Source organism: Danio rerio, chromosome 2 (genome assembly GCF_049306965.1).
Source record: "Danio rerio strain Tuebingen ecotype United States chromosome 2, GRCz12tu, whole genome shotgun sequence".
In the NCBI taxonomy this organism is placed as follows: domain Eukaryota; kingdom Metazoa; phylum Chordata; class Actinopteri; order Cypriniformes; family Danionidae; genus Danio; species Danio rerio.
Window position 1 is genome coordinate 1,626,227 of NC_133177.1, and position 18,321 is coordinate 1,644,547.

The 18,321-nt window shown below is 35.0% G+C and overlaps 1 protein-coding gene across 7 annotated transcripts in view; it reads right to left on the reverse strand.

Annotated features, from left to right (window-relative positions):
* Nucleotides 1-18,321, reverse strand: part of gpaa1 (glycosylphosphatidylinositol anchor attachment 1) — a 52,435-nt gene that overhangs the window by 33,344 nt on the left and 770 nt on the right. For 2 of the 7 annotated variants that reach the window (XM_073922331.1, XM_073922332.1), the window contains exons 4-15: nt 16,971-17,150; nt 16,648-16,759; nt 15,224-15,371; nt 14,575-14,676; nt 13,654-13,850; nt 11,805-12,001; nt 9,798-9,951; nt 8,540-8,611; nt 7,387-7,583; nt 6,892-7,062; nt 3,195-3,484; nt 2,249-2,762 (exon numbers count right to left, since the gene is read on the reverse strand). In XM_073922331.1, coding sequence (XP_073778432.1) covers nt 3,241-3,484; nt 6,892-7,062; nt 7,387-7,583; nt 8,540-8,611; nt 9,798-9,951; nt 11,805-12,001; nt 13,654-13,850; nt 14,575-14,676; nt 15,224-15,371; nt 16,648-16,759; nt 16,971-17,150 — 1,774 coding nt within the window. In that variant the 3' untranslated portion in view covers nt 2,249-2,762; nt 3,195-3,240. Of the gene's footprint in view, nt 1-2,248; nt 3,485-6,532; nt 7,063-7,386; nt 7,584-8,539; nt 8,892-9,095; nt 9,952-11,804; nt 12,002-13,653; nt 13,851-14,574; nt 14,677-15,223; nt 15,372-16,647; nt 16,760-16,970; nt 17,151-18,321 lie in introns of those variants that run through there. The other 5 variants (XR_012390046.1, XR_012390047.1, XM_005171118.6 and 2 more) reach the window with 3 other exon arrangements.

Below are 18,321 nucleotides of genomic sequence, written 5' to 3' on the forward strand. Positions count from 1 at the left end.
ACTTGGAGAGACTATTTTTTTTCTGAGGTGGTACTTGATGAAACAAGTTTGAGGATCACTGCCTTATAGAATCAAGAACTCAAGTAACAGAATAAATTATTAGGCACAGAGAAAGATGACAAACTGGCTGGAATTTGAAGGGAGAATTCACCCAAAACTGAACATTTCCTGTTTATTTACTCACCCGCACACAGATTGATTTAATTTTTGGGTGAACTATCCCTTTAATGACGTTTTGCCTGTATGATTGGTAATTTTTCTATTCCTTATTTTATATATACATATATATACATATATATATATATATATATATATATATATATATATATATATATATATATATATGTTTAACAGAGCAATGAAATGTTCACAGTATGTCTGATAATATTTTTTTTTCTGGAGAAAGTCTTACTTGTTTTATTTCGGCTAGAATAAAAGCAGTTATTAATTTTTTAAAAAACATTTTTGGGACAAAATTATTAGCCCCTTTAAGCTATTTTTTTCGATATTCTACACAGAACAAACCATCGTTATACAATAACATGCTAATTACCCTAACCTGCCTAGTTACCCTTATTAACCTAGTTAAGCCTTTAAATGTCACTTTAAGCTGTATAGAAGTGTCTTGAAGAATATATTGTCTAATATTATGTGCTGTCATCATGGCAAAGCTAAAATAAATCAGTTATTAGAAATAAGTTATTAAAACTATTATGTTTAGAAATGTGCAGAAACAATCTTCCCTCCATTAAACAAAAATTGGGGAAAAAAATAAACAGGGGCGCTAATAATTCAGGGGGGCTAATAATTCTGACTTTAACTGTATATATATATATATATATATACATACAGTTGAAATCAGAATTATTAGCCCCCCTGATTTTTTCACTTTTTCCTTGCTCTGTTAAACATCATTTGGGAAATATTTTAACAAAGAAAAAGATGTCAGAGAGGGGCGAATAATTCAAATATATATGATCTATTCCAGTGTGATGACCCTTGTATTGTACTTCAGAATTATGCAAATTATTGGACATATGTGTAACATAAACACACTTTAGTATAAATCCATCATATTAGTGTTATAGAATTATTTCATATGAAGAAGCTCCCTCTGACTTTAAATATATTACATTCAATATTTGATATGAAAAGTCATTTAAAAGTGCCAGACATTACCTTCCCCATCAAGGCCTTTTGTACGCTAGCCTAAAATGACCTTCTTTTCCTCAATTTCTTCTCTCTCTCTCTTTCCATTTCTCACATGCATTTTTTCTCTCATATTTTTCTTTCCTTCTTGCTTTTTTCTTTCTCTCTCTTTAACTCTCACTTTGTTGAATTCTTTTATTTGCTCATTTTCTCTTTCCTTTTCTCTTTTACCCCTTAATTTCTTTCTTTTCCTCTCTCCTCATTCTTCCTTTCCCTCTCATTTTCTTTCCTTTTTCTTTCAATCTTTCTTTCTCTTTTTCATTTCTTTTCTCTCTCTCTCTTTAATTCTTACTTTTTTCATTCGTTTTTCCTTATTTTCTTTCAATTTTTCTTTTTTCTCTCTCATTTTTTCTTGATCTTTTTCGTTCTTTTTCCTTTTAATTTTCTTTTTTCTTCACTTACTTTCCCCCAATTTCTATCTTTCATTCGTTCTTTGCTTTTCTCTCTTGATTTCTCTCTCTTTTCCCCCTCAGTTTAATTCTTATTTTTTCATTACTTTTCCCTCAGTCTTTCAATTTTTTCTCTTCTTTTTTCTCTTCTTTTTTCTCTCGATTTTTCTCTCTCTATCACTCTTACTTTTTTCATTCCTTTTCCTCTCATTTTCTTTCTTTTCTCTCTCTCTACCTATTTTCTTTTGCTTTTTTTCTTTCTCTTTTTCCCTTAGCTATTTTACTCTATCAGTTTCAATCTCTTCTTTCTTTCCTTCCTTTACATTCTCTTCCTTTTCTCCCCTCTCAATTTTTCTCTCTCATTCTTTTCTCGTTTGCTTTTTTCTCTTTTCCCCCACTCAATTCTCTCTCTCTCTCTTTTTATTCTCTTTACTTTCCTCTTTCTTTTCTTTCTCTCTTGCTTTCTTTCTCTGTCATTCACCGTTCAGTTCACTTAAACATCAACGTAAGCCATACAATTTTCCCTCAGGTTTGTCCATTCCTAATGAATGCTTTGTTAATATTATTAATATACGGGCACGTTAGCTTTGTGGACGCCCTTTTAGCTTCTAGCACATGAACAAATATGCAGCAGCAACTCAGACAACACGTTTAAAAGTTATTATTTAATGACAAACAATAATCAAATTATGCGATGAAGAAATTAAATCCAAAACAAGATGGCATTTTTAACATTTAAGTTCACAGACATATTAAATTACAAAGCCGAGATTTTAAATACATATAAAAAAATAAAAAAATAAAATAATTCAGGATATCAGGGTTCAAATGCCAAACTATGTGTAGTATTTTATAATATAATAATAATAATAATGTAATAAATGAACCAGTATGCCATATTATCAATTCATTTCTGAATAAATCTGCACGTTTCTCTTAAGCAAGTCTTTATTTCTGTCCTCACACATGCAGTCATGTTTGATAAAAGTCAAATAGTCATGTCAGAAAGACAAAGTCATGTATTATTATATTAATTATGCAAGAAATAAACCCTCCTGCAAACAGGAACGCTCAATACTCAAACTCTTACCAACAAAATCCTCTTTATTTGGGCCTGACGTCCTCTTACATCTTCATCCAGCAGCTCCTAATGGTAGACAATGCCTGTACACGGCAAGTAAATACTGTTCTTACCTGCAGTGTTTGTCTTGTTTCTAGTCTAAATATCTAAAAATGCATAAATTGAGAAGTATTTTCTTAGACAAATAATAAATATTGTCTTGTTTAAAGAAATAATGAGTTAAAAATAAGTGAGTTTTACTTAAAATAAGCAAAATAACCTGCCAATGGGGGGAGTAAAATAATCATGTTTTTCCTTGTGACATTATATTATTTTCCTCCCCGATATTCAGATTATTTTGCTTGCTTTAAGGAGAAACTCACTTAATTTTGACTCATTATTTCTCAAAACAAGACAATATTTTGTAGTTGTCAAGAAAACGCTTCTTAATTTGTGAATGTTCAGACATTTAGACTAGAAACCAGACCAAAACTCTAGGAAAGAAGGCAATTTTGCAGTGCAGAAAGACAACAAACCTTTAAGAGTCTGATCATTTTGGATCATTTTTGCTCTTTCACTTGTTTACTTCCAGAAGAGAATATTCCAGAACATCAGCCAGCAGGGATAAACGAACAGCGCTAAAAGCGGATAGACGAGCGACCCGTAGAGCGCGTGATCGAGGATTCCCTGAGAAATGACGGAGAGGAAGATCGTGAGTCCCTCAGGAAGGCTGACCGGCGCCTCCATCAGCTCCTGATAGATGAGGACGCAGTAGAAGATGGTGAACGCTGGACTGAGGAGCACCATGGCCAGAGCGCTCACAGATCTGACACACACAACAGGAGACGTGCAGATTAGAGATAGTACTGATCACTAATATTTTGATCAAAACTGTAAATGGTGATTGTCGATCCGAGTTGTAAGAGCAACAAATAATAACTCGACTTCTAGTTGATCACTTGGAGAAGTGTCAGAAGGTGGATTTCTCTGCTGGATCGTCTGCTGATCTGCATCCCAATCATCAACACTGCAGAAGACCTACTGGAACCAGCATGGACACAAGATTCTCACAGACATCAGTCAAGTTTGGTGAAGGAGAAATCATGGTTTGGGGTTCATTCAGTATGGAGAGATCTGCAGAGTGGATGATCAACATCAACAGCCTGAGGGATCAGGACATCTGTGCTGCCCATTACATTACAAACTACAGGAGAGGGACAATTCTCCAGCAGGACAGCACTCCTTCACATACTTCAGCCTCCACATCAAAGCTCCTGAAAGCAAAGAGTGCTCCGGGATTGGCCAGCCCAGTCACCAGACATGAACATTATTGAGCATGTCTGAGGTAAGATGGAGAAGGAGGCGTTGAAGATGAACACAAAGGATCTTGATGAACTCTGGAAGTCCTGCTGAACGCTTTCTTCTTCATTCCAGATGACTTTATTAATCAGTGATTTGAGTCATGTCAGAGATGTATGGATGCAGTCCTCCAAGCTCATGATGGAGTCAGACACAATATTCATTCTGTCTCCACTGCAGCAGGACTTTATATTCTATACTGGACATTATTTCTGTTCAGTGATGACACTTTAGTCTGAGCAGAGTCAGACCGCACTGTCCTCATCAAATCAGTCAACATCAAGACATGATCAGATTTTATTGTGATCAAACAAGCAAAATCTAGAGGCGTTCGCCTTTCATATAAACCACTTCTGACACCAAATCATCAACTAGAAGTCAAGTTAGTATTTGTTCTTCCTAAAACTTGGATAGGCGACAAGACTTTTGTCAGATAATGAATATATAAATATACACAGCTAGGTCCGTAAGTATTCGGACCGACACAATTCTAACATTCTGGTCTCTATACACCAACACAATGGATTTGAAATGAAATGAACAAGGTGTGCTTTAACTGCAGCTGTCAGCTTTAATTTGTGGGTATTTACATCTAAATCAGGTGATCGCAGTAGGAATTACAAGTTTGCATATGTGCCTCCCACTTGTTAAGGGACCAAAAGCAATTGAACAGAACAATAAGTCAAACTTTCACTTTTTAATACAAGGTTGCAAGTCCTTTGCAGTCAATTACAGCCTGAAGTCTGGAACACATAAACATCGGCAGACGCTGAGTTTCAGTTCTGTCAGTGCTCTGCCAGGCCTCTACAGCAACTGTCTTCAGTTCCTGCTTGTTCTTGAGGTATTTTCCCTTCAGCTTTGTCTTCAGCAAGTGAACAATATGCTCAATCGGACTCAGATCAGGTGATTGACTTGGCCATTGCACAGCATTCCACTTCTTTCCCTTCAAAAACACGCTTCACTGCTTAGGATCATGAGCAGTTCTCTTGCTTCACCATATTCCTCTCTTCTCATCACTGAATCATCACATACAAGTTGATCTTGATCTCATCTGTCCACAGGATGTTGTTCCAGCACTGTGAAGGCTTTTGTAGAACTCTAATCCGGCCTTCCTGTTTTTGAGGCTCACCAATGGTTTACATTTTGAGGTGAGCCCTCTGTATTCACTCTGGTGTAGTCTTCTCTTGACTGTTGACTCTAACACGCATACACTTACCTCCTGGAGAGTGTTCTTGATCTGGCCAACTGCTGTGAAGGGTGTTTTCTTCACCAGAGAAAGACTCTTTGGTTTTCGTTCACAGTTGTTTTTCATGGTCTTTTGGTGCTGCTGAGCTCACTGGTGCGTTCCTTCTTTATAAGAACGCTCCACACCGTTGTTGTGGCCACACCAGGGGCCTCATGTACGAAGACTTGCGTGGAAATCATACTAAAACATTGCGTACGCACAAAGCTTTAAATGTGCGTATTCAGAAAAAATTCAGATGTATGAAACGATGCGTACGCCGAATCTCACCCATATTCTTTTGTACATCTGAATGAACGTGAAACTGAGCGCAACATGCACGAGCGCAAAACCCCTCCCTGCCTCCTCCCCCGTATGAATATGCTAATGACTCTACTTTGGCAAAACCCAACGAAAACGCAACGGCAAAAGCAAGCAAGAAGAGAAACTTTGAACAGAATGTGAATTGAGGTGCTGCTTTCGGCGGTAGACCGGAGGAAAGCGGTGTTATTTGCACGTTTGTTCTCCGGAATTAACAACAAAAGAAAAAATAGAGTGGGAGAGTTTAGCTGATGTGGTTAACACAGTTGAGTCTGAACATCGCACTGAGTGCATTTAAAAAAGAAATAGTGTGATTTATAGGTGTACAATGTTGCTGTACCCTTAACAGTATCAGTGGCGCAGCTCGTAAAGCACATGTCAACATGTTTGGACACGTTCGAGCATGAACTCGGTTCGAATCCAGCGTCTGATGAACTCTTCTTTTTTCCCCCGCTACATATCAGATTTTGCCAACTATTTATCACGAGAAAGACAAGTAGGAATCATTAATAAGTCTGTGCATCATATTTTATTTGCACATTTATTGAATGGAAATATTTCTGATTCAAGCATGCAAATTCATCTTCAGATAGTGTCTTTATAGCGATGTGTGTGCAGTAGATAGCTCAGATTACATTGGGAAAACAGGCGACTGCTGCAAATTGTGCTTTAATGTTTAGCTGGTCAACTGTATGGTATGGAAATCTTACATACCTACTAGATGAACCCGTCACATACAGCTGCCATTGCATGGCTCTGACACTTTGTAGAGTGCAATTTAACACAACTGCCTCTAGGAGTCGCCAATGGAAATAAAACAGACACGCACAAAAAATGTGCGTACGCCTGCCATAAAGCTGCCGTGGAGCTGCGCACATTCCCACGTTCAGTTCATCGTTAGTAAATCCAAACGTGAGCCATTCTGAGCTTGAAACCTGGCGTACGCAAAGCTTTTGTGTTGATACATGAGGCCCCTGATGTTTTTGCCATCTCTCTGATGGGTTTGTTTTGCTTGTTCAGCCTAATGATAACTTGCTTGACTGATAGTGACAGCTCTTTGCATCTCATCTTGAGAGTGGACCGTAACCGATAGAACAGCTTAGAAGCCAACTGTCCAAGTACTGTTGGACCCTTAACAAGTGGGAGGCACATATGCAAACTGTTGTATTTCCTACAATGTTCACCTGACTTGGATGTAAATACCCTCAAATTAAAGCGGACAGCCGTTTCATTTCTGTTGGTGTATAAAGCCAAACATGTTCGAATTGTTTCGATGCGCAAATATTTATGCACCTAACTGTAAACTGCTATATAAGATTGCCGAGTCTTACTTGAGCATGTGTGGTGTGATGCTGGCAGTGACTGGCACCAGTGTGACGGCCAGGATGAAGCCCAGCGAGAAGTTAATGAGCGCAGTGCAGCCCAACAACACCGCTAGATAGAGCAAAGACGTCAGCTTGAGCACTTTCCAGCCCTGCTCCGTGCCCTCGCCAGACAACAACCTGCGCGCGCGCACACACAAAAGCAGGATACATGATGGCGGATAAAGATGGAGCACAGTTATAAACTGGTCATGACCTAAGTAAAACTAATTCTCTTCATCTGTTGACGTACGCTGCACAAAAATGCAGGGTTCCACACTATATGAGTTCATTTAACTTATTAATTTCATTAGTTTATCGTATAAATACTGTAGTTAAATACAATAAATACATGCCTGTAGTGGTCATGCATAATTAAGACTCAACATTGCGTATCCTGCGATGTGACTTGGAGATGCACACATTGCGATATTGATGCTGAATCACTACATTGTGCAGCCCTACCGCTGTGTGTTGTGTGGCAGTGCCAGGCCTGCAGTGTAGATGGCAAGAGCGGTCAGCACCACAGCTTCGGTCTCGGACACAGGGAAGTGCTCCACAGCCATGTCCTGCAGGTAAACAGGAAGTATATACAGCGCCACACCAGTCAGGTGACTGATCACGACTGGGGTCAACACGGACAACACCCCTGGACTGGACGGCTGTAAACAAACACAGAAAACAACGGTTGATGTCTTTGCACACGGAGCTGGCATATAGAGTATTAGCAGCATATTATAAACTTTGCAGAGCACTTCTCATGTGACTAGCTTCAGTGTAGACCAGGGGTGCACAAACTTTTTCATTTAACGGCCCACAAAACAAATATCATCATGAGCCATGGGCCGAAGGTAAATATACCAAACCATATTACATTAAAGTAGCCATGGCTATTTTCCTAATTCACTTCATAGTATTAAAAAATAAATACAAACATTACTTTAAATGGCATAAACTAATTCAGTATAGCTTTTAAAATGAGAACTTACTGCAATAAAAACATAAGAGTGAACAGTGGAGCTCAATGCTGAAAACACTAGTCAAGCAGAATCTGCCTTGGCCTAGATTTGCCTCTATCCGTCAGGTGCCAGTATGCAGATTTATAAACTAAATCTGATTAATTTACAGTGTTTAATTGAAACATTTAATTTTTAGTTAGCTTTTAACAATAAAAACAAACAAACAAAATGTTGCATTAGATATGAAATAATCTCTAAACCATCCCTATCAGACTTCCTCTCTTGTCAGATGGAATGAGAAGGGTATAAACGGAGGTCGAAGCCAGCTCCAAGTGGGTGGGACTTAAGCTCCAAGTGGGTGGGACTTGAGCTCTAAGTGGGTGGGCGTTCGAGATCCAAGTTTGCTGTGCAAACCTGGAGTTTTTATTTATTTAGTCATATTTAGAGTTCAATAATGTGCTTTATGAAATGTCTACACCTACTCCAACCCTAAACCCAACCTTACAGTAACCTGACGTGTTTTATTAGTGTCTGCGCCACCTACACCACTTAAATCCAACCTACTTGTGGTTTAAGTCCCTCCCACTTGGAGGTCACCCAACCTACTTGCGATGTAATCCCTCCCATATATACATATAATACTCTAGCACAGGACTCACCTGCTCGGCTTCACTGACTCCATCTACTTCTGACAGGACAGGAGCTCCCAGATGAACCCAGAGATCCAACGCCTGTAAGAAAGTTAAGGATTCTAACACATGATTATATTCTCATTTAAAGAAATATCATCACAAATTAAACTTTGCACAAAGAGATTTGTCGCATAATAATATGTACACATAAGAGGATCATCCAAATTTAAATAAATACTACAGTAAAGTGCTTGAATTATTCTGTTGTGGTGATTCTACAGTTGCTAGGGTAACAACAACTATAGTGATTGATCTGTTGTGGTGATTCTACAGTTGCTATGGTAACAACGACTATAGTGATTGATCTGTTGTGGCAACTCTAAAGTTGCTAGGGTAACAACAACTATAGTGATTGATCTGTTGTTGCGATTCTACAGTTGCTAGGGTAACAACAACTTTAGTGATTGATATGTTGTGGCGATTCTACAGTTGCTATGGTAACAACGACTATAGTGATTGATCTGTTGTTGCAATTCTACAGTTGCTAGGGTAACAACAACTTTAGTGATTGATATGTTGTGGCGATTCTACAGTTGCTATGGTAACAACGACTATAGTGATTGATCTGTTGTTGCGATTCTACAGTTGCTAGGGTAACAACAACTTTAGTGATTGATGTGTTGTGGCAATTCTACAGTTGCTATGGTAACAACAACTATAGTGATTGATCTGTTGTGGCGATTTTACAGTTGCTATGGTAACAACAACTATAGTGATTGATCTGTTGTGGCAACTACAGTTGCTAGGGTAACAACGACTATAGTAATTGATCTGTGGTGGTGATTCTACAGTTGCTATGGTAACACAACTATAGTAATGTAAACAAATGAATCAATAACGTATTGCTCTATGATTATAGGGTATATTACACAACAATAAACCAGTTTACAACAGTAAATCTAACGTATACTACAGTATTTATTTCACTTCCTACAGCTAGTATCACAGAATGCTGTAGCATAATTTAAAGTGTTAGAAATACTACAGTATACGCAGCATAATACACTTGGTTCAATAAGACTACAGTGTTTGCGTTAAATCAATATAGTATTTTTTCATGTGGGAAGGTAATGTCTCATTAGCAAACTCACTACTTAAGCCTTATAATGAAGACACTTGGAAACGAATCCTCCATCTGTCTGATTAAATCTGTAAATTACACAAACTTGAAGAATCCTAAAAATAATAGTAAAGAAGGTAAACACAGTTGGACTGAAATGGATACTCGGAGCAGTAAGATGACCGCCAGCAGGCCAAACGCTGGCATGTAGTAGCCGATGGAGACAAACCGAGACAGAGAAGGCAACAAGTAAAAGAAATATGACTGATGAAGACGCTCCAGGAGATTGTTCAGCTTACGGACCATTCCCTCCAGCAGCCTGACAAACACAACAGAGGAAAGGAGGATTAAAGGAGGACTAAGACATGGGTCCACAAACACAGGGTTGCTACCAGGCAGCAAGAGTTTGTTTTTTTTAAAACAAGATGCTATTGGTCTAATCCGATTCAATGATTTATGCTAAGCTAAGCTAAAAGTACTCCATATTACTGAAATTAACATGAAAGCTAAAAAATAGGATTATTTTTTAAACAAGATGCTAATGGTCTAATCCAATTCAATGATTTATGCTAGGCTAAGCTAAAAGTGCTACAGTCAGAGCTGGAGATCGGCTGCATGGATTCAGAATTGGTAAAACTCAATTGTTTAACAAAATGCTAATGGTCTAATCCAATTAAATGATTTGTGCTAAGCTAAAAGTGCTAGTCAGACTGAGATCGTCTGAATGGATTCAGAAATAGTAAATCTTAATTATTTAAATCTGTTTAACAAGATGCTAATGGTCTAATCCGATATAATGATTTATGCTATGCTAAGCTAAACGTGCTCCATATTACTGAAATTTATCTATAAAAGCTTAAAAAATATTACTTTTTTAAAACATGATGCTAATAGTCTAATCCAATTTAATGATTTATGCTAAGCTAAGCTAAAAGTGCTACAGTCAGACCCGGAGATGGGTTGAATAGATTCAGAAATGGTAAAACTCAACTGTTTATCAAGATGCTAATGGTCTAATCCGATTAAATGATTTATGCTAAGCTAAAAGTGCACCATATTACATAAAAATAAAAAGCTAAAAAATATATATTTTTTAAAACGACATGCTAATGGTCTAATCCGACTCAATTATTTATGCTGAGCTAAGCTAAAAGTGCTGCATATTACTGAAATTAATATAAAAGTTAAAAAAATAGGATTTTTTAAACAAGATGCTAATGGTCTAATTCGATTCAATGATTTATGCTAAGCTAAGCTAAAAGTACTCCATATTACTGAAATTAACATGAAAGCTAAAAAATAGGATTATTTTTTTAAACATGATGCTAATGGTCTAATCCAGTTCAATGATTTATGCTAGGCTAAGCTAAAAGTGCTACAGTCAGACCTGGAGATGGGTTGAATGGATTCAGAAATGGAAAAACTCAACTGTTTATCAAGATGCTAATGGTCTAATCCAATTAAATGATTTATGCTAAGCTAAAAGTGCACCATATTACATAAACATAAAAAGCTTTTTTTAAAGATTTTTTTTTTAAACAAGATGCTAATGGTCTAATCCGATTCAATTATTTATGCTGAGCTAAGCTAAAAGTGCTGCATATTACTGAAATTAATATAAAAGTTAAAAAAAATAGGATTTTTAAACAAGATGCTAATGGTCTAATCCGATTCAATGATTTATGCTAAGCTAAGCTAAAAGTCTTAGTCAGACCTGGAGATCGATTCAATGGATTAAAAAATGGTAAAACTCAACTGTTTAACAAGATGCTAATTGTCTAATTCAATTAAATGATTTATGCTAAGCTAAAAGTGCACCATATTACATAAACATAAAAAGCTAAAAAAAATATTTTTTTTAAAACGACATGCTAATGGTCTAATCTGATTCAATTATTTATGCTAAGCTAAGCTAAAAGTGCTGCATATTACTGAAATTAATATAAAAGTAAAAAAGTAGGATTTTTTAAACAAGACGCTAATGGTCTAATCCGATTCAATGATTTATGCTAAGCTAAGCTAAAAGTCTTACAGTCAGACCTGGAGATCGATTCAATGGATTAAAAAATGCAAGATGCAAAGTTTAACAAGATGCTAATGGTCTAATCCCATTTAATAAATTTATATAGTATAAGGTGCAGTTTTCCCCTGACTGCTGGTCTTCTTGGGTACCTGCCAATGGTGGTGGCGTCCATCTTGTAGTGCCTGAAACTGTTGATGCCGCGGATTGAGGCGGCCTCAATGTGATATCGGAGGAAGAGGCCGTGATCTCCCCAAGAGCGTCCTGAAGCTTGTTTTAGCACCATCAGCATCATGGTCTGAGCCGCATGGGTGTAGCCCTCAGCAGAGTCCCAGTCATTCCTCTGGAGCTACAACACAGACATTCACTTTCAGACTAGAGCTGGGTGATACGGGCAAAAAAATCATATCCCGGTATTTTTAAGAGGAATGGCGACATATTACGATATATATCCAATATATTGCCGTAAACCGTTACTTGTGAGTTAAAGCCTTTATTAAAACTTAATTAAACAGTTTTTAAGCAAAATATAATTCAAACACAGGGGTTTCCCTCCCTGTTATTATCATCATTATAATTATCATATTATTTTATTTTTATATTATATTATTCTTATATTGTTATTTGTTGAATAAGTAGCTAACAGCGAGATATTAAAATTGAAAAAAAGAAATGTTTGGTAGACAAATGCATGTTTTTTTATTTTACTTTTTATTTTTATTTTATTTTACAAATCACGTCTTCCAGTTAAATGTTAAATAAATAATAAATAATAAATTAAATAAATTCGTACCATTTTGGCATTTTTAATTAATTTGAACACATTCGGGTGCTGCTTGTCGATTTGACGAGGCTTCTGTGTTCGTTCTTGCTGTCAGTTGCGGAAGAAAGAGGAGTCAGATTTGTCCGGGGAGTCAGATTTCGATACAACACCGGGACTGCATGTTCCTCCATGTCGCGTCAGTGATGGGTCGTTCTTGAACGAATCGTTCATTTTGAACAAATCTTTTGTATCATGAAGTGAATCATTCATTTGCGCATGCACTCATTTGTTCAGGAGAAGCATTTTAGCATGAGACCAGCAGTGTGTAAGTACATTTAGATTTGTTTTCAGCTGTTTGTGTGTGGTTCTAGCAGTATTTTTAACGGTTTTCAGTTGTTTGTGATGGTTTCGCGCCCCCCCGAGGACATTTAGACCTGTTTCCAGTGTTTGTGTGTGGTTCTAGGACACTTAAACTTTTTAGTTTAAGTTTACTCACTGTTTCCTTGGTTACTGTAAGAACTTGTGTATCGTTTCGCGCCCCCCAGTTTCGGTTGTTTTTACTCTCGAGGCGTGTCCAAGCGCCAAGTAAAGAGTATATAAGGAGCAAAGTAGGTTCAGTTAGTAGGAGAAGCATTTTAGCAATGAGACCAGCTGTGTGTAAGTACATTGAGACTTGTTTTCAGCGTTTGTGTATGGTTCTAGCAGAATTCTAGCCGTTTTCAGCTGTTTGGATTATCCTGCATCGCGTTGGGGAATCATATCGATATATCCCCAGAACTCGATATACCGCCCAGCCCTATTTCAGACCATTTACCTTTAAAAGATACACACTGGAGAGCAGCGGCTCAGATGAACTCTCACTATTGCAAATCAATCATGTTCTGAGAAGTACTCCATAATAAAGGGATAGTTCACCCAAAAAAAAAATTATTTACACACTTTTATGAGTTTCTTTCTTCTGTTCAACACAAAAGAAGATATTTTGAAGAATGTTGAAAACCTGTAATTATTGAATTTAATAGTGCATGTTTTTTTTTTCCTACTATGGAAGCGAATGGTTACAGGTTTTCAGCATTCTTCAAAATATCTTCTTTTTGTGTTCAACAAATAAAAAAAACTTGTAAAGTTTTGAAACCGCTTGAGGGAGAGTTGTGTTTGTGTTTTATATCTGTGAACTAAAGAAAAATAACGTGATTATTTATGGAGAGTGCATTGTGTCCCTTTGAATCACGTCCTACCTTTCCCTGAATGGTGCACAGAACGTTGAGCTTCTGACAGAAGGCATAGAAGAGATTGGCCAGGTCCAGATTGGGCAGCTGACCATTGAGTCCCTCTAAAACCAAATCCAGGCTGGTGATGACATCACTGCTGAGCTCCAATGACAGCGCAGCCTGAATCGAACCAGCACGACCCTGCAGAGGAGAGTACTCCATTCCTGAAACACAGAGAGACCCAAGCATTAACAACAAGGAATGTCAGGGACTAAAACTTGTTAAAGGAGACCTATTATGCTAAAATAACTGTTTGTGTGTCAGCAGTGTGTGAATCTCCCCAGCTTCTAATTGTAAACATGAATTAATTCTATATTTAATAATCAGACTTGATGAAATCAGTCTGCAGAAACACTTTGATTGACATTCTCCCTTTGTACGTGTCATCAGAGGGGGAAAGCCCCGCCCACTAGAGCCCATCTCTCCCTCATCAGCATAAACAGCAGCCCTGAGTGAGAAGCAGCCGTCTATCCGTTAGCGGTGTTTGAGCTGCTGAAGATCACGTCAGCATAGACTAAGAGGATTACAGATGTGGAGTTTTAGATGAAGCAGCGACAGGAGCGACATGGACTGACAGAAGCATGAAGCACACATGCACACCTGACCAGCACTGACAACACTAGTGCTGTTTTACATCTGCCACTATGCTGAAGCTCCGCCCTCTTCTCAAAAGTGCTCATTTGCATTTAAAGTGACAGTCACCAAAACGCCAAAGTTAGGATCAAAGCCTAAAAGGGTCAGTTTCAGAGAGGTAGATAACAATGTGTGTGTGCTATTTTGAGCTGAAACCTCACACACACACTTTATCAGAGACTTATTTCACATCTTGTATAAAAGGCATAGCAGATCCTCTTTAAAATGAGGGCTTGGATGTAAATGTGTACGCACCTGTAATGTTAGTGTGGTGGTATCCCTCCAGCCAGGCCTGCATGCCGATCAGATCGTGCTCATTCACCAGAAAGATGATGTCTTTGGCCCAGTAAACCTGATCTTTGGGGAAATAAATATAAAATAAATCTCATTCTGATTACAATAGATGCCATAGGGATGCACAATACACTGTATAATATGCGCAATACAATCTAAAGTTAGCCTAATTAACCCAGAGAAGCCTTCAAATGTCACTTTAAGCTAAATACTAGTATCAGAAATTAATTATTAAAACTATTAAGTTTAGAAATGTGTTGAAAAAAATATTTCCATAAAACAAACATTGGAAAACATTTTTAAAAGAATTAAAATAAAACTAAAGTTTCCCAAACCAAAACTTTACAAGCAAAAATGTTTTAGGGTTCATTTATTTCCTGCATAGCAATACAAGACTGAATATAGACTGAATACAGACTGAATTATTGCAGAAATGACGTTCATACATCAATTCAAAACACCAAAATTAAAACAAAATTAAGTAAAAACACAAAACACACATCCACTCATACACAACCTGCATCCGTGCCCAAAATCAAGTTGGTTACAAAGCAAAAAGAAGTGAAATGAGTTTGTCAATGTAATATTGCAGAATCAGAAAGAGTCTTACTCCTGAAGTATTGTGCCAGGCCCAGCAGGATTCCAACGGCCTGATTGTTGGTACCTCCAGGAGTGCAGGGGGCGCTGATCACGAGCGCTTCTGTCCGAGGAGCTCGAGGCGCTCGCAAAATCCCATAAACATTTGTGCCCCGAACCATCTGAGGAAAACAGCACATTTGCTTCAAGCGTACTTCAGTTTTAGTATTTTATTTATTTATTTATTTTATTAAAGTGGACTTGTCTTTGTTAAATGCCCACATTATTAGTTTTAGAGGTAACATTTTTTTTCTTTTTGCACCTTTTTTCTAACCAGCCTATAGACTTTTTAATTAAGGAATGAAAAAATTATATAATAATTAAAAAAAGACATGTGGTTGTGCTACAGATAAGCAACATCCATCAGTTTGAGTCAATCAGGAGTGAATTTTCTTTTATATCAATCATAAGATATCTGAAAAAGAACGAACAGGCATTTTTTATATTGCTGCATTATTTTTTTTCTCTTGCTAAGTTACATATTTAATAGTAAAAATATTAATAAAAAATTAAATACTATAGAATAAGAATTAAGTATAAATACTAATAAAAAAATTAAATAAATAAATAAAACAAATAAAGTAATAAAATAAATAATGAAAGAAAAATAAAGAAAATAAATGAAGTAATTAAATAAAGTAATTAAATAAAAAAGAATAAAATAATGTAAGTTAAAGTAATTCAATTAATAAAATAAGATAATAAAGGATTATAAAATGATTAAAATATTAAATAAAATAAAGTAATAAAATAAATAAATAATGACACAAAAAATAAAGAATAAAATAAAGTAAATTTAAAAAGTAATAAAATAAAAAGTAAAGTAATAAAATAAATAAAATAAAAATAAAGTAATAAAATAAATAAATAATGACACAAAAAATAAAGAATAAAATAAAGTAAATTTAAAAAGTAATAAAATAAAAAATAAAGTAATAAAATAAATAAAATAAAAATAAAGTAATAAAATAATAAATAAAGAATAAAATAAAGTAAATTAAATAAAAAAATACAGAAAATAAGTAAATTTAATTAGGTAATAAAATAAATAGATAAAGTAAAAAAATTCAAAATAAATAATGAAATAAAGTAAACTAAATGAATAAAGTAATAAAATAAAGAAGATAATAAAATAGCAAACAAATGTATTAGGCAATAAAATAAAAGTAATAAAACAAATAAAGCAATAAAATAAATAAACAAAAACTAATAAAACAAATAAACAAACAATAAATAGAAACAGAGAGCATCTGTGGTCTGCTCGTCTGATAAAAAGTACAAAAAAATGCCATTATAATTTCACAGGAAAGCATAATGAATCTATCATTTTTCTCCCTAAACTTTACATTTCTATTCAGGTTAATGCATATTCTCCTAAAACACAACTGTTGCACTCACATATCTCTCCTTGTTCTCATCAGGGAAGGGCAGTTTTTGAAAGAAGCTCTGCGTGAACACCTCCAGTCCTCGAGCCTGCATCGCCTTCACCAGCCACTCCACCGGCATCCCACTGACAGACACAGACAAATAATAACAACAACCAATAATCATTTATAACAGGCTTGTTTGCTGCACTTCACACTGCATGATTTTAATAATTATCTGATCTCTGTTGTTTTCACACTGCAGGATGTTCAATGAGAAGAAAATACACACTGCAGGACTATCTAGGGGCTATTTAATCCTCTTATTAGTAAAAATAAAACAGCTGTTCTACTCACTCTGCTTTTCGTTTGTGAGCATTGAACTCTTTGGCAGCAGCCAAAGCTCGTTCTCCTGCAGAAAAGCGCTCCTCCACCATTGTGGAGCCCATGGCGTTCTCTGACATATATGTGCGCAGTGTGAAGGGCTCGAACGCCAGACCCATGAACCACACTATCGCTGCCAGGTAGCACACCACACTAGATAAACACATAGTAAGGCTTTTTTTAGTAAACAAAATCTATTAGTCAAAATACATTGGTAACACTTTATTAAAGTATTATTTAAGTCACAATCCATGCTAATACTAAGACTTTTAACTCAATAACTCAATTTAACTCAATAAACTGCTAATAATATATACAAGTTATAAACTAAAGAATAAAATATATAAAAAGTTTTTTTAAAAATTAGGTAATAAAATAAATAAAATAATTAAATAAAAATAAAGAAGAAAATAAAGTAAATAAAGTAAAAAAATAAGGTAATAAAAGTATTCAAATAAATAAAGTTATAAAATAAATAAAGTAATAAAATAAAAAATAAAGAACGAAAGAGTAAAATAAACAAACAAAGTTATAAAATAAAATTAAAAGATTATTAGGCAATAAAAGTAATAAAATAAATGAATAAATAAAGAAAAAATAAAGGATACAAATATATAAATAAAGTAAAATAAATAAAATAAATGTAAAAAAGAAATTAGGTAATAAAATAAATAAAGTAATTAAATTAAGTAAAGTAAAAAAATAAAAAATAATATAAATAAATAAATAAAAAACACACACACACACACACATATACATACATACATACATACATACATATATATATATATATATATATATATATATATATATATATATATATATATATATATATATATATATATATTAGGCAATAAAAGTAATACAATAAATGAATAAATAATGTTAAAATAAAAATTTAAGGACAAAAATATATAGGTAAATAAGGTAATGAAATAAATGTAAAAAATAAATTAGGTAATAAAATAAATAAAGCGGTAAAATAAATCAAGTAAAAATTAAAAAAATTAATTCATTAAATTAATAAAATAATGGAAGAAAAAATAAAATAAATAGGCTACTTTAGTAAACAAAAGCTACTGGTCAAAATACATTGGTAACGCTTCATTCTAAGTCAAAATCCATGCTATTACCAAGACTTTTAACTCAATAAACTGCTCTCTCTCTTTGCTCTCTCTCTCTCTCTCTCTATGTATATATATATATATATATATATATATATATATATATATATATATATATATATATATATATATATAAACACAAAAACCTTAAAGTTTAAATAAATGATTGATTAATCAAAAAGACGCCTGAACTAAATTGG